The sequence below is a fragment of the Penicillium robsamsonii genome, assembly GCF_028829455.1.
Source record: "Penicillium robsamsonii strain IBT 29466 chromosome Unknown utg000002l_segment0_segment0, whole genome shotgun sequence".
Classification (NCBI taxonomy): domain Eukaryota; kingdom Fungi; phylum Ascomycota; class Eurotiomycetes; order Eurotiales; family Aspergillaceae; genus Penicillium; species Penicillium robsamsonii.
Window position 1 is genome coordinate 2,721,740 of NW_026643220.1, and position 23,522 is coordinate 2,745,261.

At 48.4% G+C, this 23,522-nt stretch overlaps 9 protein-coding genes across 9 annotated transcripts; 6 read left to right on the forward strand and 3 right to left on the reverse strand.

The window, feature by feature from the left end:
- Positions 1-1,816: 1,816 nt before the first annotated feature.
- N7447_004289 (formin-mediated actin nucleation enhancer) lies at positions 1,817-5,009 on the forward strand (the record flags this gene model as incomplete). Its single annotated transcript, XM_057228564.1, has 2 exons — positions 1,817-1,984; positions 2,052-5,009. 2 exons carry the CDS (start codon positions 1,817-1,819, stop codon positions 5,007-5,009), a joined length of 3,126 nt encoding a protein of 1,041 aa, XP_057087905.1.
- Positions 5,010-5,849: 840 nt separating this feature from the next.
- N7447_004290 (uncharacterized protein) lies at positions 5,850-8,801 on the forward strand (the record flags this gene model as incomplete). The annotated part of the gene is made up of 6 exons (XM_057228565.1): positions 5,850-6,444; positions 6,606-7,150; positions 7,532-7,620; positions 7,839-7,868; positions 7,934-8,020; positions 8,081-8,801. The coding sequence occupies 6 exons, from the start codon at positions 5,850-5,852 to the stop codon at positions 8,799-8,801; spliced, it is 2,067 nt and encodes a 688-aa protein (XP_057087906.1).
- An 895-nt stretch (positions 8,802-9,696) lies between these two features.
- N7447_004291 (Major facilitator superfamily domain general substrate transporter) lies at positions 9,697-11,610 on the reverse strand (the record flags this gene model as incomplete). Its single annotated transcript, XM_057228566.1, has 4 exons — positions 9,697-10,633; positions 10,720-11,181; positions 11,244-11,396; positions 11,483-11,610. The coding sequence occupies 4 exons, from the start codon at positions 11,608-11,610 to the stop codon at positions 9,697-9,699; spliced, it is 1,680 nt and encodes a 559-aa protein (XP_057087907.1).
- Positions 11,611-13,499: 1,889 nt separating this feature from the next.
- N7447_004292 (uncharacterized protein) lies at positions 13,500-14,587 on the reverse strand (the record flags this gene model as incomplete). The annotated part of the gene is made up of 2 exons (XM_057228567.1): positions 13,500-13,937; positions 14,003-14,587. The coding sequence occupies 2 exons, from the start codon at positions 14,585-14,587 to the stop codon at positions 13,500-13,502; spliced, it is 1,023 nt and encodes a 340-aa protein (XP_057087908.1).
- Positions 14,588-15,558: 971 nt separating this feature from the next.
- N7447_004293 (WD40 repeat domain-containing protein) lies at positions 15,559-17,121 on the forward strand (the record flags this gene model as incomplete). Its single annotated transcript, XM_057228568.1, has 4 exons — positions 15,559-15,739; positions 15,814-15,835; positions 15,931-16,426; positions 16,480-17,121. 4 exons carry the CDS (start codon positions 15,559-15,561, stop codon positions 17,119-17,121), a joined length of 1,341 nt encoding a protein of 446 aa, XP_057087909.1.
- An 808-nt stretch (positions 17,122-17,929) lies between these two features.
- On the reverse strand, positions 17,930-18,598 carry N7447_004294 (dynein light chain Tctex-type family protein; the record flags this gene model as incomplete). Its single annotated transcript, XM_057228569.1, has 4 exons — positions 17,930-18,214; positions 18,289-18,363; positions 18,421-18,459; positions 18,572-18,598. 4 exons carry the CDS (start codon positions 18,596-18,598, stop codon positions 17,930-17,932), a joined length of 426 nt encoding a protein of 141 aa, XP_057087910.1.
- A 2,912-nt stretch (positions 18,599-21,510) lies between these two features.
- Positions 21,511-21,876, forward strand: N7447_004295 (heterokaryon incompatibility protein-domain-containing protein; the record flags this gene model as incomplete). The annotated part of the gene is made up of 1 exon (XM_057228570.1): positions 21,511-21,876. One exon carries the CDS (start codon positions 21,511-21,513, stop codon positions 21,874-21,876), a length of 366 nt encoding a protein of 121 aa, XP_057087911.1.
- A 386-nt stretch (positions 21,877-22,262) lies between these two features.
- On the forward strand, positions 22,263-22,574 carry N7447_004296 (uncharacterized protein; the record flags this gene model as incomplete). The annotated part of the gene is made up of 1 exon (XM_057228571.1): positions 22,263-22,574. The coding sequence occupies one exon, from the start codon at positions 22,263-22,265 to the stop codon at positions 22,572-22,574; it is 312 nt and encodes a 103-aa protein (XP_057087912.1).
- A 176-nt stretch (positions 22,575-22,750) lies between these two features.
- N7447_004297 (uncharacterized protein) lies at positions 22,751-23,446 on the forward strand (the record flags this gene model as incomplete). The annotated part of the gene is made up of 1 exon (XM_057228572.1): positions 22,751-23,446. The coding sequence occupies one exon, from the start codon at positions 22,751-22,753 to the stop codon at positions 23,444-23,446; it is 696 nt and encodes a 231-aa protein (XP_057087913.1).
- Positions 23,447-23,522: the final 76 nt, after the last annotated feature.

A 23,522-nucleotide genomic window follows, 5' to 3' on the forward strand; every position in this document is an offset into this window, starting at 1 on the left:
GCCGCGAGGGTGAGGCACGATGTCACAACACACCGCCTGCACAAACAGGACTAGGGGGGCAAAGTGAGGGGGGAAGGATAAGCAACCACCACACACTGCGGAGATACCGGAATGCCAATGGAAAATAAAGAAGAATAGAAGGGAAAGAACAGATAGAAAAAAAAGAAGAAAGAGAGATAGGTTTATTACAAGTTGATGGGGGGGGAAGACTGGAGAGAGAAGTCACGCGTATGGTATTGTATTGGTGTGTTACACCCTTTTTCTTTTTTTCTTTCTTTTTCTTTTTTTTTTTTTGTGTTGTGACATCCAATGTCGAATGGGAATATTATTGATTTCAATGAATAGTAACTTGTATATGTATTCTGTACTCTTGGGCCGCCAACCCTAGGATGGGCCAATTGTCAATGCTACTGACAGAGTACGGGTCAGGCTGAGGTAGCTCCCACGTATGGACCCATAGAGTTTGAGACTCTATAATATAGAATGATGGCATTTGTGCGATATAGGGTCAGAACCCATGAGCCTATTTAGATATATTTACTTCCGATGCATAAGCTAATCGTGTGAACTACCAATAGAAATAAGCAACCCCTCGGGGCCGTATATACATCACCTTGTACGATCAACTGCATTATTCACGTCCCGACTTGTGTTCAGATCATGTCTAGTATGGTACTTTGTATCTTGCTCTTTGTCGCCCTTTAACGTTAATACATATGTATATATAGACATATATATAATATGTAGTATATATCTGTGTCTATGTACACCTTATATCTGAAGTCATTCAAGACTGGACATAATCTGGTTCCAAGGAACTTTGTCGGGTGGGGCTATTCCTATTTTAGCCATTATAACAGTCGGGTCCACTATGTAGATTCAAATGCCAGAGCTTAGAGTTATATATCGTAACGATTGGGAAATCTGGATGTGATCCTTTGGAGTAAAATTGTCTGATATAAAGGCCCCGGAGCTCCAGAGCTGAGGTATCTAGATTCTACAATATAGGCTGCTGAGTTGCGGCGTCCAGAGTTCCAGCCTTGGATGGTATCTTGTTGCAAAGGCGTCGGAAGCCGTTGACGCCTGACATGAAGTAGTCGGTGCCTTGGATCATCGGTATAGTAAGAATCATGTTTAGTCGCATAACGTAGATCGACGATCTATGTCTATGTTAAAAGTTGTGTGAGAAAAACTTACCAGGCTATAGCTCAATTTTTGTTCTGCAAATATAATTTTATTTCCACAGTCCCCGGGTATATTTATGATGGTGAAGTGAGAAAGAGAGATATAAAAGCCCGAGGTAATAATCTGCTAGAATCACAAAAGATCTGAAATGCATTGCAATACTAAAATGACTCCACCGTACACGAATATAAATAGAGAGGTGGAGAAGTGGAACAGTAAGGCCTGACCTTCCAGGAAGGGCAAAGGCCTTATCGGGTACTTATCAGTGGATGAATCCTTGCGTTATGTTGTATATGTTGTATGCTATATGTATTCATATTTAAACGGGTATATAAAGGACAGATACAAGCATGTGATTATATGACATCAAATTGGAGGTCGATGGTCAATATATGTACATATGGACTACATACGTACTGAACACTCGAGTAACGCGTTGTCCCTTGTACATCATTACAGGGCTATACAGTAATGTATGGTATTTTTGGTATTTGGAGCATAAATCACTGCTGATCTTTCGGATGCGGTAAGTTGACAGGAGGCTGGGCATCATCTTCACACATGCTTGGCACCACTTCTGCCCTATTTCTCACTTTCTGTTCTCACTCCCTCGGTTTGGCCTATCGTACTTATGCAGTCCTCAGACGGTTCAAGAACCCAGTTCCCCTATCCTGAACATCTGGATCAACAAACGTCCCCTCAGCGACCCTCTGGGTCTGGCAGTGCCGACACACCCATGGCTACCCAGCCGTCCGGTCGCAGTTCCTCCGCCTCCTCTCGATCCCACTCCAAGAATCAAGTAAGTCTCTGGCTGCCTGTCAATTGCATACAACCCGTCTAATGAACCGGCGTCTTCCCCTACACAGCCCGATAAGCAAATATCCCAAATCGAAAAGAGCGTGACGCATCTCTTGGTTGCGACAAAACAACTCCTCGAAACTCTAACCCAATGGTCTCGGAAGCAAGCGTCGGAGAACGATGTCTCGGATGTATACGTTCGACTGGGCTATGAATTTAATTTGGCTTGTCGGGCCTTCAGTGCCATCGGAGTCGACACCTCAGACCTCGGTCCCGTACCAGACCTGCTCCGCACCATACTTGAAGACACCCTTAGCCAAGACGCATCCTCTCAGAGCCTCGATAGATACCTTCCCCGAATTCGAGATATAATAATCAACTTGTTAAAAGGCTTGAAGAAGAAGCAAGCTCGCTTAAGGTCCCGGCACCAGCGCGAGGATGGTCGGCCCGCACCAGCACGGCAAGCCAGTGCAGGAAGCATCGCTAATGGGCAGGCAATTGGGCAGCTGTATGATGAAGCTGCGGCATCTACCTTGCCGGCGACAGCCCAGTCCCCCAGAAGATCGAACCGACGGTATGGCAGTGGTGGGTCTCTGGAGGATCAACCGGCCATTGCTCGAACCTCCTCGGCGCCGTCGACAACCGAGCCGCGCACGACAAACTACGCCGAAAGAGAAATATCGCGGCGAGAGGCCCAGCAAATGCTGTCTCAGCCCACCCCCTTCGATAATGAGACAACCCCTCGAGCCAGCACATCCAATACCGCTGCGCCTCCAACATATATGACACCCACCGGGTTCTCTGCACCTCCACCTCCACCTCCGCCAAAGGAAGATGACGCACTAGGAGCTTTGCAAAGAAGTGGAGAGCTTGAGCGACGTGCCTCGCGACGATTCTCTGCTTATCAAATCCAGAAACATTTAGGCACATCTACAAACGGTGTTCCTGTTTTGCCTACCCAGAACTCTCCCATCCCCAATCGCGGCCGTGATGTCCACGAATCTTTGAACGCAGTCCGCCTGCGGGGCTCATTTCCTCATACAAGACAACAATCCAACACCCGCTTACAGGAAGCCGCCAAGGGTGCGCAAGCTCCCCCACCGGCACATATCCCGGATGTTGTGGAAGAAGAACGAAGCCCGCCATCTGCTGCGCCTCCATTAGAGCCACAAGAGATCAATACCACATCATTCGAGGCGCCCCGCGAAGCGCATGCTCCCGACGAGAAAGACGATACCGTGGAATCTGCCATCGTTCCTCATCCGATCATTCCCCTATCCCAAGAGAAGTCAACACTTGAAGGCGCTTTTGAGCCCGCAAAGCCAGAACCCCAAACCCCGAGGGGAGACACCTTTGGATTGTCTGCTGAGATCGCAACACCTTCATCAGCTATTCACTTTACCGCTGAGCAACCCTCACCGGGTAAAGAACTGACGTTGTTCCTTCAATATAAAAGCAAAATCAAGAAGTATGTGCTTCCAGATGGGATTGCAGAGCTCACCATTGGGCGCCTGCAGCTTGCTTTCATTGAGAAATTTGCCTGGAATACCCACGACAACGGCGTTGATTTGCCAGAAATTTACATCCAGGACCCAATTTCAGGCATCCGACATGAACTAGAAGACCTTACTGACGTTAAAGATCGGTCTGTGTTGGTGCTGAACGTTGACAATCTCGATGAGGTCAAGAAACATTTCGATGACAGCCTTGGTAACGTGCGCCTCCTGGTCGAAGGCGTCAAAGAGACACTTTCTGGCCAAAGCAATATCATCCAGCGGGTTTCAGATCGCCAGCTTGAGGCTGCCAAAGAAAATGCTCGCTTAGCTGCTGCTCCTCCAGCCACCTCTGGTCCTGCCGCCGTTGGAGGGCATTCCAAGACATCGATTGCCGGCAGCGGAAGTCAAATTGCCGAGCTCCAGACCCTGCGTCGTGACTTGGCTGTCCTGCGCCAGACCTACTCCAACTTTACTGCCGATATCACCGGTTCTATGAGCGCCGTCCGTGCCAAGGCAAGCAAGGTCAAGACCGCCGCTGATGACGTTACCACTCCCTCTTATGAAGGTGACGCTGGCCGTGCTCGCGTCAACACTGGCAAGAAGGAGCTTGCAGGTGAATCAGAGCGGTTGGTCGCTCGGGTCGATGATCTCCAAGATTTGGTTGAAGATCTTCGGAAGGATGTCGTGACCCGCGGTGTTCGTCCTCTCCCAAGACAATTGGAGGGTGTCAGCCGTGATATCAGCATGGTCATGAAAGAAATTAAGAAAATGCAGGACTTCCTGGGTCGTGAGAAGCCTATCTGGACTAAGATCTGGGAGAAGGAGCTACAGCTGGTTTGCGAAGAACGAGACCAGCTTACCATGCAGGAGGACCTCGCTGCCGACTTGCAAGACGATCTCGAGAAGGCAACTCAAACCTTCGCCCTGGTGGAGCAGGCTACGAAGGAGCAGGTCATGACGACTCCAACTAGTGGCACTGCTGTCCGCGCCCCATCCAGAACTCTTGGAATTGACCCAACCGTTGATCCCATGAAGGCCAAGGATGGTGTCCTGGGCGAGGTGCGCGCTTTACGACCCAACCACGAGAGTCGACTTGAGGCCATTGAACGAGCAGAGAAAGCACGAAAGGTGGAGCTTGAGACCCGGCGAATCGGTCTTTTCCAGAAGGAGCTTGGTGCATTTGTCGACGAGGGCAAATTGAAGAAGAGTGGTGGTTTCGAAGAAACTGAGCGCCTCCGTACTGCGAAGGACGAGCGCATCCGCAAAGAAGTTTGGGATAGACAGCAGGCCCGCAATGCCGAGATGGAGAAGGCAGAGGCGGAAGCTGCTGCTGCTCAGACAGCGGAGCAGAACAACGAGGGCGGGGTTGATGATGACCAGCAAGAAGGGGGAAAAGAGGCGAGCCTGGATGATGGCGATCAGGCAGACAAGGCAGAAGAGCCGCCTAAGTCGCCATCTTCCGACACAGGGAATCCACTTCCCAAAGCGCCAGAGGAAGACAAGGCCCACACTGAACAGCCCTCTACTTGATCCTGTATTGCTTAAGGACATCCATTCACCCTCTGCCTCATCCTCAGCCTGGTCATCCCCCACTATACGAGCTTTCATACCGAATCTTTTATTGCCAAGAGCAAGAGAAATTGGATTCACACGTTTATTTCATGTTTTATTGCATTTGGCATCGCATTGGGGCCTTGGTTTTGTATGTTTCATTTCCGTTGATACCTTTTGGCGTGTTTCCTATGCGAGAGCCCCTTATGTCATTTACTGACGATACCCTGCGACACTGCTACTAGCATTTCGTCTTTGATCTTGCAAATGATATGAGCACTTTTGAGTTTAGTGTTGAGATGTACTTTAGTTTGGAGTAACAGTCTGAGGTGATCTCTTTGATGCCGTACTACGTAGGGTATATATATATGGAGAATAACCCCCAATACTCAAACCAGCTAATATAAATGTTCCCATGGAGTACTAAATATGGTATACGATTACCTGTGACTTATCCTGCAAGCTAATGCAAGCTAATGCGTAGCGGTGTGCCTGCACTCCCAGCCACCTTTCCATGCAGCTTTGCAGATATATAGAATACCCAATGCGCCCTTAATTTATTCCTTGAGTAGTATCTTTTCACCTCATATTTGTCAAATTCAACTGGATCTATGTTCACTAAGGGACACGGAAATATATATTCGCACCATTGCAATAACAACCCTCGAAATTTCATTCCCAACCAACTCATTCACAACCTTTGTTACTGAAACACACATCTGAAACAACTATCCAACTACACCTTAGCCTCTAACCCGCCTATTGTCACTAGTTTCAACCAAAAAAAGTCGAGATCTATTCTCAATATTCAGTGGCAGCATGCAGCTCCTCCACGCCCTTACCGTGTTCTGCTCACTGTCTCAGTTTCCATCACTGGCCTCAGCTGAAAATGAGAATACAAACCCCTCAGCGGATGAATCCAAAGAGGGCAATACCCCGCTACCGTCAAATCTCATCCTACAGCGCAATGCCGCGATAGTATCCCAGCTCGCAGTAGGACCAGCCCACGGCGTGAAGAAAATGAGCGACGACGAAGGCGAGAAATTCTTCCTTGATTACTGGAATTTCGGGGATGTCTCTTCGTCAGGTAACCTATCTGAGCGACACCTCTCTGACGAAGACGGATTTTCCCCTGCGCGATTTGTGACCCAATCATACCCATTCGGGCCATCTTATTCATTGGGTTCAGAAGGAGACAGTGTTTTCCTTCACCGGGGAAACAGTTACAGCGCAAAGAGCCTGCTGGAGTCACGAGACTTCAAGTGCCCGACTGGGACATCAGCGTGCACCTCTATCGATCGATCCGATCGCTGCTGTGGGGCCGGGGAGACGTGCGAGATCGTCGCAGATACGGGGCACGGCGATGTGGGCTGCTGTCCTAGCTGGAAGATGTGCTCCGGGATGATTGGGTCTTGTAAGAGTGGGTATACGGCTTGCTCGTCGGCTTTTGGGGGTGGATGTTGTATTCCGGGGTATGATTGTGTTCCAGGAGGATGTGAGTGGATTTCTTTTCTTTATTTTCTCATTTTCAGCGTGATGGGAACCGAAAGGCGTTTTTACTAATCGTTCGAGTAGGTGCATACATCACTGTTATTACAGTGACTGTTCATTCGACCGTGATGTTGTCTACTGTGACCTACTCGACCAAACCACAGGATACTACTTCCACTTCCTCGACAACTTCTTCCCATAGCAGCAAGACTACAACAAACGATAGCTTGGCACCGCCAGCACGGCCTACAAACCTCTCAACAGTAACTAGTGCAACCCGCGGCGAAGATGTCTGTCCGACTGGTTTCTACGCCTGCTCCGCTGTCTACCACGGTGGTTGTTGTCGCACAGGCCGAGACTGCGATACAACCTCATGTCCGACCACAGCTTCGACGACTATTACATCGAACGGCGTGACGATTGTAGCACCTGTTGCGACAACGACGGAACACTCTGGCGGGGGCCGGTGCGCCCAGGGCTGGTTCCACTGTGCGGACACTGTGGGCGGAGGATGCTGTCCCATGGGCTTTGCTTGCGGTGCTAGCTGTACTGCGAGCGACACCGCGGTTGCGACGACTGTCGCCAAGGAACAAGCCACCGCGCCCAGTGCAGATGGCGTGATGCATCGGGTTAGCAAAATGATGTTTGGGATGATGTTTGGAATGAGTTTGGGAGTTTTGATATTATGAGAGAGATAGACATGATAAACACGAATTGATGATAACTTGAATAAATTCGAAAACAGAGAATGTAATTTTATAGCTCTCCCCACGGGGGTTTAGTAATCGGCAATGGGGCTAAAACAACTTACCGGCTACTGCACTCGGAGCTGATCACCGAATCTTGCCGACACCGGCCACCTCCTCTCTTCGCACTTCTTCTTTCCCCAACCCTCGTTCTTTTAACGTCTTGTGAGTAAATTTGTCGGGATTTAAGCACAACTTTCTGCCTTGTGATGCCCTTGCGATCCCAATATTGCCCAATTATGGCCTCATACTGACATCCCACAGCTTAAGCCGCCATCATGTCCGAAACTCCTCAGGCACCCCTGCCCTTCATCTACCAGTTTGCCGCCGGTGCGGTGGCTGGTGTCTCCGAGGTATGTCTCTTCTGTGTTGAAAAGCGATTCCGACTTGATTCGTTGTGTCGGAAGCCCCCCCACGAGGTGCTTTATTGACTAACATGTCTCTCCCCGCACGCAGATCTTGATCATGTACGGCTCCCCACTCACATTTCTTGGTCGCATAACTGCTTCTCTTGGAGATATACTTGGTATAATGTGAAAACTGGACCCAATTGACGATGTGTGACTCGCAGGTACCCTCTGGACGTGCTCAAGACCCGAATGTAAGTAGCCCGCCGGTCGCAACAAACACCGACCTCATATGACATGAGCTAACGACATCCTGCAGTCAGCTTCAGACCGGTGCCCCAGTCCCTGGTGTCGATCACTACAATGGCATGTTCGACTGCTTCCGTAAGATCGTTAAGAACGAGGGGTATGTCATCACCCTAGCGAAGCAGCCACGGCTCTCTCTCTAACATGCGACAACGTATAGTGCTTCCCGTCTATACCGTGGTATCTCCGCCCCCATCCTGATGGAGGCACCTAAGCGTGCGACCAAGTTCGCCGCGAACGACAGCTGGGGCAGTTTCTACCGCAACCTGTTCGGCGTCGATAAGCAGACCCAAGGCCTGGCCACTCTGACCGGAGCCACAGCCGGTGCCACCGAAGCCTTCGTGGTTGTTCCTTTCGAGCTGGTGAAGATCCGTCTGCAAGACAAGGCCCAGGCCCACAAGTACAACGGCATGCTCGACGTGGTGAAGAAGATCGTGGCCGCCGAAGGCCCCCTGGCAATGTACAACGGCCTTGAGTCGACCATGTGGCGTCACGTCCTGTGGAACGCAGGTTACTTCGGCTGTATCTTCCAGGTCCGCGCACAGCTGCCCGCTGTCGAGCCCGGTAACAAGAACCAGCAGACCCGCAACGACTTGATCGCCGGTACCGTCGGTGGTATCACCGGTACTCTCCTCAACACCCCCATGGACGTTGTCAAGTCCCGTATCCAGAACACCTCCAAGGTCCCCGGTCAGGTCGCCAAGTACAACTGGGCCTGGCCTGCTCTCGGTACTGTGATGAAGGAGGAGGGCTTCGCTGCCCTGTACAAGGGTTTCACACCTAAGGTCCTCCGTCTCGGTCCCGGTGGTGGTATCTTGCTTGTTGTCTACACTGGTGTCATGGATTTCTTCCGCAACATGCGTGATCAAAAGCAAAAGTAAAATTTGCATGGTTGAATGTTTGATAGCGAAAGTGTTTCCCAAAAGCAACTTCCATGTGAAATGGCCATTTCACCTGACCCTCACCCCTTTGCCCCGATACCCTCTTCCACCATATTTCCCACCTTGGATTTAGGTTTGATAGAACATGTGCAGGAAGTTGTGGTTTTGGTTTCTTGTCTTTCTATAGCCTAGCCTCTTGGCATTATATAGAGAACAGCCACTAGATGGACATAAAACAAACACAACAATAAATTCATGTGCTTAGTCTATTTCGCTCAAATACAAATCTTTGTACATTTCCGTCAAGGTTAACAAGTAGAGCAATACTTCATTCACCATACAATAACGACATGGGGACGCACTAGTACTGACTGTTTCAATTTACTTATACAAGAATAATTGACCTATCTATCCTTGTGCTGTCTTCAGTGGTCTTTTCACATAGTCTGTTTGTTTATGTGTCATTGTTTGAGGTATTTTCGGTTTTATACGTAGACGGAGAAAGCTATAAGAGACTTGGTTCATGAAAGCGCTTTTCCATGTATAACCTAGGATCATGCTAGTTCATAGCTTAGGATTATGAGCGTTGTGACAGAGTATAGGCGTGTTTTAATCCAGTCCTACTGTTGACACGTGCAAAGCCCAATGTCCATAATCAAGGATTGTAGAACGACGGAGATCCCTCGCAGTCATCGTCGCGGTATACGGATTAACACGATGTATTTATTGGCTATAAGAATCAGTAACTTGGAGCTCAATCTATCTCAAATGAACAAGCGATGCTTAGTCTTTTGACACCGCCTGCAATTTTATATACATGAAAGTACAAAACAAGTAGAACAAAATAAATAACCATGCAATACAATGCAAAAGGAACCCCCTAATATATTTAATCTCACACAATTCCCTCATTATGCCCCATATCCCCCTTCCCAGTCCGATCAATCTCAACCTTCTCCTCAGGCTCCCACATAGCCTCCCTCATAAACGTACTCCTCTCCCGAATCTGCTTTCCCTTCCACACCAGAACAACAGGAACAACAGACAACGCAACTCCAATAAACCCAAGCAAAGTTCCAGCCCAGCCAAATCCAAGATTGCTAAACAACTGCGGCGAAGCAAGCGGCAAAAACGCACCAAAAGCATTCCTGCCAAGCGAAGCAGCCGACAAAGCCGACGCCGCATAACGCTCATAAGCATCAGTAAGGTAATTGACAACAGCCATATAAATCGAATAAATTCCAATACCCGCGGCCGTGATGCCAATAGTCGGCACGATCCAGTGGATATCAGGCTGACTGGCCCAGCCATACCAGAACAAACCGCCCGCAAAGAGTAAGCTACCCGGGATAGACGTGTAGAGTCTGGCCTCGGGAATGGGTTTACCGGGCCTCTCTGTGTTGCGTCGCTCAGACCGGAGATAGAACCAATCCTGCAGCGGGTTGATGGCTGTTCCGATGATCGCGCCCACAGAGATAGCAAGCTGGACTAGACCTGTTGATAGCGTGCCCCAGCCGTAATTTGTTGAGTAGGTTTGCACCACGCTGGAGAAGAAGAGGTATAGGATTCCCCAGGCGAAACTGATCCATAGAGTGAAGAAGATTACGACCGGCTCGGTGAGGAGCATGTTTGTCGGGCGTTGGAAGGAGATTTTCAGGAGACGCATTTTGCTTGGTGCGTCGATTTCGGAAGCGGCGTAGACCGGGCGGTTGGTTTCTTTGCGGATTTTGCGTGCGCGCTTCTTAAGGATCACGTCTGGGCGGGTTTCGCGGAGGATGATCCAAAAGACAGGGATTAGGGCTGCGTTGTAGATGATTTGGACATAGAAGATCCTATAGAGAAGGTGGTTAGTATGATGGGTTCTTGGATTAATGAAAACTCGGGGATATGCATAAGAGAAGAAAGGGGTTGTTCTTACCAGCGCCACGGTTGCGATCTCTGAATCTGCACAATAGCAGAGCCAATGAATGGACCAAGTGCAATACCAATAACACTTGTAAATCCGAAGATAGACATCGGCAGACTGCGAGCATGATCACCAAGCCACACATCGGAGATACTTCCACCGACGATGTTAATCGAGACGGAAGAAGCACCGCCACCAAAGAACCTCGTCACGACGAGTGTGGCAAAGTTTTTTGCGAACGCGGATGGGAAGAGCGAGATGACAAGGATAATATATGCAACAAAGTATCCTGGCATGCGGCCGGAAGCCTCAGTCAGAGGAACGAAGATCAGTGGCCAGAAGGCGGCGCCCATGTTCCAGGAAGTGGTGGCCCAGTAAAGGTTTGGGAATGGGTCGTTCTGGACATGGAATTCTTTCTCCATCCAGTCGTTGCCGGAGCCGTAGGTTCCTGCGGGGAGACCGGTCAAGATGGAGCTGATGCAGCTGTTAGTTGATGCTTTGAGTCTATGTGTAGGGTTTGAGATTGCATTGCTTACATGAAGCATACAGTGAGCGTTAGCAGCCATTTATATTTCAGGCTCCAGTTGAATGGGTTATCGGGGTCGTCGGGTCCGTCCCAAGTGTGAACCTCAATATCTTTGTATGCAGGCATTTCCTCGCGGATATCCTGGTTTAGCATTCCGCCAATTCTTTGAACGTGTTAGTACTATTTGCTTGCCTGCACCGTAAATAGGAAACATAGGGGCTATGGAGTATGAGGTATGGGAATACTGACTTGGCCATCAAACCAGTCTTCTTCTGTTCCTTCACAGCAACAGGATTCTCAACCGGCGAGGGTGTTTCAGTAACAGGCTGTTCGATCTGGTAGACCGAATTGCCTCGAATCTCGTCTTGATCCGCCATGACGAGCAAACTTCTATAGCTTCCCTTTCCTCGACGGGTTAGAATTTCAAACCTGCCAAAAGGAAAGAACGAGCAAAGCACGAATATAAACTAGAAACCACAATCGGAACCGATGGTCCGGGCGGTAATAGATCCTTACATTATTACAATAGAACCCTGGAACGTCTAGGGCTTCCCAAGTCGTAAATACCTAAATCCGAATCGAACCGAGCACACCGGCATGCCGAAGTCCAAGATCCGACATCCACATCGGGAACCCGGTCGGGACGGTGAACATTTATTGGTGTCCCTTGCATCCACTCCGAGTCCAGACCCACTTGATGTGATTTCAAGAAGGGGGTTTTCTGCTTTAATAACGCCGCTGACATATACGGCTCTGAGCTTGTCCCAGTTTTTATGCCTCTATTTCGACGAACCATACCAAACAATGCTGTGCCTTGTTTTTGTATCCCCGAAGTTCCTCCACCGGTGTATTCAAATTCTGCAAGCTGATGTCGTCATGTTTGAGACTGTGGTGTGGCCTGCTCAGTTGAAATTGGCTGCATCATGTGCCGATTGAAGCAAGGGGATATGTTGTACATTCCAGTCTTATAGTTGCTTTTAGCCCAATCATTCCAGGCCGGAAGATATTAGGTTTAATCTTTTTCAAAGTTTATGCCAACCATATTACATATATTTTAGATTCCTGCAAGGTCCGAGTCGAGTTTAAAATGCAAAAGTCTAAAGCACGTGAAGAAATGAAGCTCAAACTACCTTTATCTATGCCAAAAAAATAGTCGCCACATGACCCCGAAGTCGGTGTTCTATGTAGGTAGGTAGTAGGCATGACATAGGTAGACTACCGGGTCGTAGAAAGTCAGGAAAGCAAAAAGATTGACCGACGCAGGGATCGAACCTGCAATCTCTTGATTCGTAGTCAAGCGCCTTGCCATTGGGCCAGCCGGCCTTGTTATTGAAAAGTTTTGCTCAAATGTGCATTATAGGCGAACCAAACTTTTCGAGGAAAAGATGCCCCACTTATAACCGCTTTGGGACGTTTGCGCATTGATGAACATGCAAGGTAGTTTTATGCCACGCTTTGATCTGCCTACTATAGAAGTTTAATTTGACCAACACTAAATATGTAAAATCATCCGTAGAGTTTGCCCGTGCAAGATATGAAGCTTTACGCTTGGCTTTTCTTAGCCCAGGAATATGACAAACCCGCTCAATGAAAGTGTCCTGGCGATTGTGCCGGAAATACAACAAATTGTAGGTAATTTCAGGGTTGTGTGGAATGTCCCATCGTGCCATATGTCGTCATTTAACTGCACGTAGCAGCTATGATAATCTAACGAGTAGAACATAATTAAGCTGTTCTAGACTCACAAGGTTGTGTAAACCACATTGTGCCCATTACGTCTCAACTTTTACTCGCATTTAGTATATATAAACTAAGACATATCAGCTACATCGGATGTGCGGCAATAAGTTGATCCTAAAGATACCAATGTCAGAACAGACACAGAGCGACGTATATACATATATTCATAGGCCATTGGCTACCTAGAGCACCAGTAAAGTGAATGATTCGATTGCCTCTCGAGGCTGGATGGGTTGTCAAGAAAACCGCGACTACAGTCTACAACGAACAAATGATGACTACCTGGTTGAGTGGGAACATTCTGGTGTAGACCAGCCTTTGAAATATGAGCATTTTGAACTGGGCGGGAACCAGAAGTTAAGCAAACATACTTGGATGCAAGAAGCCATATACGTAGGCTAGCGGCTCTAGATTGACATGTTAACCTGACTACGTACGCCCGTGTGCAATATTAGTCCTTAATATGGATGTTGAAGATAGTCTGAATCACATTGAACTAGCTCGGAGGTTCGTACATTCGGTAAGGCTAGCACTCGCCCTTCAATTCCTTAAGTTCAATTAGGGTGCGGTGCAACTGCTTGGCTAGAGCATTGTACTGATCCCCAAGTGAGGCATGCTGGGACCAATTGTGCTTGGTCTGCTCCTTCAGTTCCAGCAATTCTTGTGCTTGCTTGGCGTTGACCCGGCGCAGGGTCGCATTCTCTGTCTGCAGCATCTGGAGGCTGGTCTTACCAGACTTCGGATCGACGCTGGTCGCCTTGCGCAAGGCGCGTTGGTAATAGTTTCGTTCTCTTGCAAGGCTCTGGATCCGGGAGCGAGCCTTCTCGAGCTCCCGAGAAGTCTGCACAGAGGAGACAGGGGGGAGAACAGTTGCGACGGGGGCGAAGGGGGATACATGCTGAGCATAGTTCTTCCGGTTTGTCAAGGCACGGGGCAGCTGCACAGCTTGAGGAGTGGCACGTGCCTGTTGGACACAGTTAGCACATTTTCCTGATACTATCAATGAGTTAATCATCAGTTGGGACTCACAGTGACATGGTTCGCGGCCTTCGAAGGTGCCATTGTGGCTGCAGGAGCTTGGGAAGGGGAGGGAGTTGACGGAGTGGGGCTGGGAGTCTGAACAATATCGACGGACGGAGAGCGAGGACAGTCAAACAGTGAGTTGGGCGAGTTCGCACTCTGTGGGGTTTGTCCAACGCTCGCTTCTTCAATGATCTGAGAAGCAGAGGCAGGGACGCCAGCATTGGCCAGATCGGCATGGGCGATGAGGTTCTCCCACTTCCGGATCTTGTCGGCGTCAGTATCCTCTGGGGTGTATGGAATCCCGATCGAGGGGTCGTAGGGCACCTGTCTGTGGGGTGCATGCAGTGGGAGATTGTTGGATGCTGGCTGGAGAGGGACGTTGTCAGGGCCAGACTGATCGAAGGCATCGACAGGAATACTGGCATAGCACTCGTCGAAGCTGATCATAGAATCAAGGCTGTCATAGGTGAAGCCACTTGCAGCATTGAAACACCCGCCATCATCCAGGTTGGCAAAGGCATTGAAAGCCTGGGAGTCGAAAGCAGGTTGGTTAAGCCCAAAGGCAGGGTGGGTATGGTCAATTGGATCCATGTTGATCGACAGAGTGTATTACAATTGGATGAGCCAAATAAGCTTAGAAGAGATGAAAAGCTTGTAGAAGAGATGAAAAGCTTGTAGAAGAGATGAAAAGCTTGTAGAAGAGATGAAAAGCTTGTAGAAGAGATGAAAAGCTTGTAGAAGAGATGAAAAGCTTGTAGAAGAGATGAAAAGCTTGTAGAAGAGATGAAAAGCTTGTAGAAGAGATGAAAAGCTTGTAGAAGAGATGAAAAGCTTGTAGAAGAGATGAAAAGCTTGTAGAAGAGATGAAAAGCTTGTAGAAGAGATGAAAAGCTTGTAGAAGAGATGAAAAGCTTGTAGAAGAGATGAGAGGGTGTGAAAAAAAGAAGAGATCGAAGGAAGAGCGTCGAGTTGGGATGGTGATAACCGTCCAGGAAAGGATTAAGGCTCATAGATGGGAACAAAGGGAGCAAACAAAAACAAATGAAGTAACATTGCTATTGTAGTAAATCCATCAATAGAGATCAATAGCGATCAATAATGATCAATAGAGACGACAAACGCAAGATGTACTTGACTACATTGGGATGTTTTTTTTCTGCCGGCCAATCAATTATTTTGCCAGTCATTCAAATCTATTCTGGCCAATAATACATCATGACCCAACATATATGTCACCGCTCAATGTACCGCCCAATCTAGTATGAGGCTCGATTAACCAAGTTGGATAGTGCGAAAGGATTTTCCTAAAATTATAGTCAAATAAACGTCAAATAGAAAGAAAGAAACTGCTAGATTAAGCTATCATTTTACTTACAGAATCTTGAACGTATCTTGTTAGACAAGCAACTACCTGCAACTACATCCAGGTGGTTATGTTCACCTGCTTCACCGCCTCCCTTTAGATACCTATATCTATCTTATCTTCCCACCGCCCCCATCTATCGACTTATCGTCACACTGACACCGCTCTACTCACGTGTGCCTATAGTCACGTGATTGTAATGGCAGAAAATGGGACTCCATCCGACGTTCGGCCTGGGCCGTCTCGACTTGCCAGCTCCCCAAACGCCTCAAGGGACTCCAGTGGTTCCCCAAACGAGGATATCACAAAGACCGGTTATTTTTCCTACTACACTCCTTTGGTCTCAGCCCTGTCGAATATGAGTGTCATTCTATGTACCGGTACGTCCACCATCACAATGAGCTCCCCGCATTCTTCCAGGCATTGAGCTAATTACCTTGGTTGCGTATTTTAGCGGGGTATGACCATACCATTCGGTAAGTTGAGGCTCAACTAGCCGCCGGCAGCGTCTATCCAGCACTTACAGAGTAGCAATTTGTACCAAGACTCTTGCTGATCATTTCTCTGTTAGCTTTTGGGAAGCGCTCTCGGGTATCTGTTCGCGCACAATCCAGCATCCAGACTCGCAAGTCAATCGTCTCTGTATTACCCCGGATAAGAGGTTCTTGGCCGCCGCGGGCCACAACAATGTCAAGCTTTTTGATATTAAGTCAACCAATCCTAATCCCGTGATTACTTTTGAAGGCCACACAAACAACATCACTGGCGTGGCATTCCATTGCGAGGGGAAATGGATGGTCACCAGCTCCGAGGACGGAACTGTGAAGGTCTGGGATACACGTACCGGTAGCTTGCAGCGGAATTATGTCCACCGGGCAGCGGTCAATGATGTGGTCATTCATCCCAACCAGGGCGAGCTCATCAGTGGTGACCACGCCGGTATGGTCCGTGTGTGGGACTTGGGCGAGAGTGTCTGTACTCATCAATTGATTCCGGAGGAGGACACTGCAGTTCTCAGTGTCAGCGTTGCCAGTGATGGATCATTGCTTTGCGCTGGAAATAAGAAGGTGCGTGATCTTGGATTTATGGAGCATTTTATGCTTTGCTAATATCTCAACAGGGCAATGTCTACTTGTGGCGCATGGTCCAAACCGACGAAACCACCCGCATTATCCCTGTCTGTACCTTCCAAGCTCACAAGGACTACCTCACTCGCGTTCTCCTCTCTCCCGATGTCAAGCACCTTGCAACCTGCTCCGCGGATCATACTGCAAAGGTTTGGAACCTCGATGCTGAATTCCCGCCTGCCAAACTGGCATTAAAGCAATGGAAGGAAAAAGAGGCATTGAATCCTCCAGTTGAAACACCAGTCGAAGCTCCGGTAGTTCCTGTCGAGGTTCCCGCTCCGTCTCGGGATCTGCTCCGCATTTTCGACACACCAGCCCAAGACCGTGATCTCCTCCGTATCACGGACAACCCTCCTCGCCAAGAGACACCACAACAGACATTTACTTCATCTCCCGACGGGCCTCCGATGGATCCAGTCAACCACACCCTGTTCCTGGAGACCACACTCGCCAATCACCAGCGGTGGGTTTGGGACTGCGCCTTCTCTGCAGACTCCGCATACCTCGTAACTGTCTCCAGTGATCACTACGCTCGTTTGTGGGAGCTCGGCACTGGCAACATTATCCGCCAGTACAGCGGCCACCATCGAGGTGCCGTCTGTGTCGCTTTGAATGACTACTCCGAGCCTCGCTAGGGGCGGAATGCAAAGTTGAATTCCCCAGCTAACTGGCGTTTTGATTTTATGAATTAATGGGTCTCTATTGGCGTTAATCATATTCTGGGTAAACTACATATGGCATGGCGCAAGTAATGGGTGTTTCCATGTTTTGTCTGGTGATTTGGCGTGTTTCGGGTCGGTCAATGGAGGCCGTTGTACTCGGATTTTATTGATTTTTTGCTCATCCTATTTTCATCCTACAGAGGATACTGCATATTCGAGATACCATAACAATATCAAGCATTTATTTCAAGTTTTCTCTGCCTACGCTACATAAGGATAGTCGGCCGCTTATACAGCCTCGGCCTGTCGTTTTGGTAGTCTTTCCAGATATTCTTTTGGGATGTCATTTTATAAAATTTTCCTCCGTCTCAGTTTTCTAAGCGAAGAAAAAAGTGGGAAATGACTTGAATCTGCAGACGACTCAATATATAATCTGACATATTCCTGTCGGGGTAACATGTCAAATATATGATTACAAGGCTATTCAATTTCTCGAACAACGTAGGCAAGTCTCCATAAACTAAAAGAAAACACAACACCACGCTCAGAGCGAACTGAAATCAAATCACACGAAAAAGAAGAAGAACAAATCTGAAAATACCCAGAGCACTAAAAACAAATGTTCAAGTACATAAAAAAAAAGATGAAGCCCGTGACGCAAATCCGATAAAAAGTCCGAGGAACATCTCATAGACAAAGCCACCACCTCCGCATATGGAAATTTATGCCATCCATGGATATGCTCATGACAGAACAAGCCAACAAACAATCAGCCCCGTCCTTATACAATGGCAAACCACGTCACACAAACAACGACATCCAACCCTCGCTCCTCAGCACCGGGGTACTTGAAAGTCCACATGCCGTCGCGGTTGACATCCCAGAAAGCTCCGGAGGCAGAGTGCATACCACGCTTGCCGGCATTGCTGAGTGCACCACCCGCAGCGACGGAGGGGTCAATCACGCCCTGCTGCACGATTGTGCTGTTGACGGTGAACCGGTAGGGAGGAGGCTTAGAGGCGTCGGTGGGTGCGGTGGCGGTGATCAGGGCCTTGAGGATGGAGTTCTGTGCAGGAGATTGTTAGGATCGGTGTTGTCCTGCCCAGTAGGGGTAGTAGTTGTCGGCTAGGTGATGCTTACGATAATCTGAGAGTTCCAGGTTCCGACCTTGGTGTGTTCATAGCCCTCGCTTTTCTCGAGGGCATTCTCGCAGGCCTAAGGTGAAACGTTAGCGTGGGGTTAATCCCACGGGGCATTTTGGGAGTGGCGTACCTCGACGGTGATCTTCTGTAGATCCTCGATGGGGATGGGCTAAAGCATTATCAGTATTGTTTGTGATAATGCAATAGTACCGCAGATTGTTTTCATGGCATAACTGCGCATTGATGTGGCGCAGCCGTGGTGCCACTTGCGATCAACATACCGATGCAGAGGCGCCTTCGACAGACATTGTGAATAAATTGAATGCGGTGGTTTTGGGAGGGTTTGAGGGTGCTATACAGCAAATTTGTTAGTATGGGAGTAGATAGACTAAAAGTTTAACGCGCGTAGACTCCATTGGGCTGACATCATGTCCCAAATAGCACGGGGTATGCGCGACTCCGGAGCAATGCGGGGACAAGGGGCGCAATTGATGGCGAATTTGGGCACGGACAGCCTCCAAGGAATAGGTGGATTGTAGTCACATACCTTGATTGGGTCTGAATAACAGATAGGATTATGATTGTGGGATGCTTGTAAGACTGTCCTTGCAATCTACGTGGATTGTTTGGATGTTTGGCAATCATTGGGGCGCTTGACCTAAAGGGGTTTGACGCGAGCTTGATTCTGCCATGGCGGTGTGGGAGTATAGACATTGCCGTGTTATGGACTTCAATTATCTTTCGATCTGATACATAAAAATATATCAGAGAGTGCTGAATCTCTCATTGGCCTCCTTTTCAAGATAAGGTAGGTAGGAGATGAAGACAGCCACCTAGATACCAGATATCAACGCCCTCGACGACAACGTAACTAGGTCTTCGATATGAACTTTATGTCGGATGATACAACGTTATATTTTTGCTGTTCTTTTTTCTTCTAGACAAACAGGTGGGGATAATTGATATACAGAAGTGAGGTGTGTGCCTGCGTTGAAAAGCTCATTGCATACGAAATATGAAAGACATTTTTATTTCAGCAAGCCGGAAAGGCTTTGGACGCCTTGAAAAAATAAGCCAGGTGAATGCAAGCCAATGACAGGGCTGCGGGTAGCTTTCACTGATAGTCGTAAGGAAAGTTTTCACCAGTAGCTTTGGCTAGACCCTAACTTCTATGTAAGACATGGTCCATGGTCATAGTGGTTTGCCTCTTCCTATATGCCCCCGGGACTAGAAAGACGTAGCTAGATGCTAGAGAAGAGGGCCTATAATAAATCGATTAAGAATAGCTCGATTTACTACTTAGATATTCAATCAGTTTAAAATTGTTCCAGTTGTGGTGGGCTATGAGGTTTGAATGTGGGCAGTTGGATCAATGCTCACGTATCAAATGCCAAGACTTAACCGAAAAGGAAGTCCGGGTACCCATTATCTTCTTCGTTTGTCTCAACAGGACTGTCCTCTTCCTCTCCTGGGTTAGCATCATCCTTCAGCTGAACAGGATTACCATCTCCATCAACATAGTCACATCCATATCTAACTTGACCATGCGGTCGTAAGTCCGGACGTATGAAGTGCTGCAAGTTGTATTCGTACGCCCTTTGGGTGAATTCGAGCAAATGCTATTCCATGAATTCGGGGATTAGGCAAATCTTTGAGTTGAGCCCACTTGCGGCGCCCTGTTTGAGGCCAAAGTCATCTGACATCACATAGATGGCGTTATCAACTGTAGACTTCTGGTCAATGCAAATAAACTCGCAATCGTATCCTTCCAATGACTCAGAGTCGACTTTCTGAACAATCTCCTAGATTTCCTGGATAGTACCGTCTACCTCGCCAGCTTTCCCGGTCTTCCATTGGATGAATTAAAAGTTCTTGTCTCCTGTCTCTGGTATTCATCCAACCCACCGAAGGTTTTTATCTCGGCTCGAATCTCCCGATGGTGGTCTTTGGTATGTTGATTTGTGAGATAGAATGCGGTAGCCAATTATTTCGATAAAGTGATGCTGTTTTGCACTCAGGAAAACTGTAGCAGAATGGCTGATCTGGATGGCATATGTTCTCCTCTTCAATAATAGGAAGGGGATCGTGTGACCTGTACCACGTTGGTTCGCTTTTCGTCTCCAATTCGACGAGCCTGTCTAGCGTTGTTCGCGATGCGAACCCAACTGACTGGTTGTTAGACGAGACCTCCACGAAAGATGGTGCTGAAACATCTGAAATAGGATTAAGCAACAAATGCGAAAGGGGGATCTCTCGCAGAATTAACAGGCATGGGGTTGATAATAAGACAACTAAAAGACCAACAAGTCCCGGTGGGATCTGATCTTATGTTGATCACATGGTAGTAACTCAAATGTCATCTTCCGCTCACTTGGCTCATCAACCTCGCTTCCGTCAAATCCAGTTGACTCGTCAACCTTGCTTAGTCGAAAGAACTGGGCGATCAGGGTCATGGATCTCAAGTCCCGGTCTTTCCTATATTGATCATTCGGACAGATAGCCACGACGGTGGGGCTTTGCATCGTCTGTGACTGACATGGATTTCCATTTGTGTTCAAATCTTGCAACCATCTGGGCAATGTGCTGACCGCTGCAGTTCTCTCGCCACGCCTAAACGGAAATGCCGTCTGGAGTGGATGGGTTTTCCTTCATGAGATCAAGATCACCGAGAGTGTTGATTCTAGCTATCCTTTGGAAAGCTCATCTGCAACTAGGAATTTGGAGTGCGGGTTACGGGTCTGGTCGGTTCCGAGTCCATGCGGGTGAGGGCGAGGTCTAGTCTACGATGCTAGAATTCTGTAGTACACTAGACACCGCCATGTCTTACCTCCTTGTGGCAGGTGGGTTGGTGCCTGGGAAGTCCGAAGAGTAGTGCTCGTCCACGGGCGATATCGCAGTCTATCTATAACCTGCCGTACGCAGAGTCATGTCAGCACCCGACTTTACGGCAGTCCATAGCCGCCACCGTAGACAGTTTCACTTTCTCCTCTCCATCTACTTCTCTCTTCCCCTCTCCTTTCTTCTACCATCACCATTATCACTATCAGATAAATCAGACGCTTGAACAGCTTCAAAACTCTCCTCCTTTTATCCTACTACACGTATGAGTCTCGCTCTTTCACGAAAGCACAGAATATACGGAGCCTTCTGTGCCAGATTTCCTAGTATCACCGTGGTAGCAACTTTAGGCTCCACTACATCGTGCCCTGATCTCAGAATAATGCCGAACCCCGTCTTATGTGATTGGTGCCAGACAACGGTCTTGGATAAACATCTTCTGGCCATGATTGATCACGAGAAGAAAGGTGCGGCTAGAGAGTCTGAGGATCAAAGTCTTTTTAAAACGGTATATGACATAGTATCATACACTGCAAATCGCGATGCGCTTGCCGGGTTCCAGCGGTTCTTTCGTAAAAACACTGAATTGCTATTGCAAAATGCATCCCGGGGGTGTATCTTCTGTATGCTTCTTATAAATGCACGAGGTGGGCTGCTCGCTGATTTCATTACCGTCAAGGATCCTTGGGAATGGTCCGAATTGAGGGTCGCTGCCGATGGCGACGAGAATGTGGATCGCGCTTATTAATTTCAGATCTATAAAACAATTGCCCCTGCCAAACTCACATCCCCTGGATCGTCTTTTGGTAGCCCGCAGCTACCGGAGCAGGACGCCAATATCTCTCCGACAAATGGCGATCATCTCCGGCACGGGAACTCGCTAGCAGAGCAACTAGCTCGAGATAGGAGCAACTAGCTCGAGGTAGCCGGGCTCTCCGCGCCTTGATAAATAATTGTACGGCTAATCACCCTATTTGCGAGCCGCATAAGGGCTCAGACCTTCCTTCCATGCTGCCCCATATTTCTGGGGCATCAATCTCACCGACCGTGCGCCTCGTCAAGGTGTCGGAAAGTAAGGTCGTCCCAATCCGCTACGTTTGCCTGAGCTACTGCTAGGGCGGAACACAGTCCAGCATGACGACAAACAGCCGGGTGCATTTATACGAAGCCGGAATCGACACGGCAGCAATCCCTCAAACAATCCTGGACGCTATCTATGTCACCATTGGCATGGGCTATCAGTATTTGTGGGTGGATGATTTCTGCATTGTGCAAGACAGCGGGCTGAACAAGGTTACCGAGCTGGGTAAGATGGCCTCCATTTACCCAGGAGCCGTCTGCACAATATGTGTCATTGGGGCCAAAGCCGCAACAGAAGGCTTCTTGCGACAGGCCTACCCGGAGCGACTTCTCCGACCAAGACATCTTTCACAGTCTGATTCTTAAACGACGCTGGACTTTCCAAGAGGCGCTCCTCAGCCCACGCCTTGTCCTGTTCTTTTCCCATGGCCAGCAGCCTGCGTTTCGATGCTCCACAAACATTGTCCAATTAGATGGTGGTAAGATCTACTAGCATCCAAAACCTCTGGTGAACTTCAGGATGCCGGAGAAAGAATTCGAAAATGCGAAACGAATACATTTTTCAAGCGACTAAGGCCGAAGAATGGGTCACGCTTGTCAAGCAATTTTCGCAGAGATCCTTTACATATCAGGCGGACAAGATGCCTGTGCTCATGGGCATTGTATCAGAGTGGGAGACCCTGTTTGACCAGGGTATGTACTGGGCCGGACTCTGGTCCACGACAATAGCCAAGGGCCTCATCTGGAAAGCTAATGGCGGCTACTCTCCACGGTCGGCCTGCAAATCGTACGTTGCACCGTTGTGGTCCTGGGCTTCTCGTGCCCATCCCGTTTATTACCAAGCATTGACAGAGATCAATTATTGCAAAGGAGTTGGTTCATTCGAAGTAGTTTCGTGTGAGGTGATCCCCGTTCACGAGGACCTGCCCAACGGTGCGATCAAATCAGCCCGGTTAACTGTTAAGTGTGTCGCGGAGCGGGTTGACCTAGGGGACCCCGAATCCGAGGATATTAGATGCAAAGTGTCAAGTGGACTAGTGAGCTTGGAATTCGATGACAGTCCTAGGCCGCGAGATATCAGAAAAGCCTGGCTGCTATACATTAACGACGAGGAGCCATATAATAACTCGTATGGAACTGGGATAGCGGTTACTGAAGTCGATAACGCTAATGCTGATGGCACTAAGTTATATAAGCGAATAGGTTGCTTTGTTTACGGGGGGGCGAGGGGGACTTAAAGGCCGATGAAGGACTTTTACACTTATATAGATGCTTAATATCGGCTAGACTATAAAGATAATAGTGTGAAGCCTG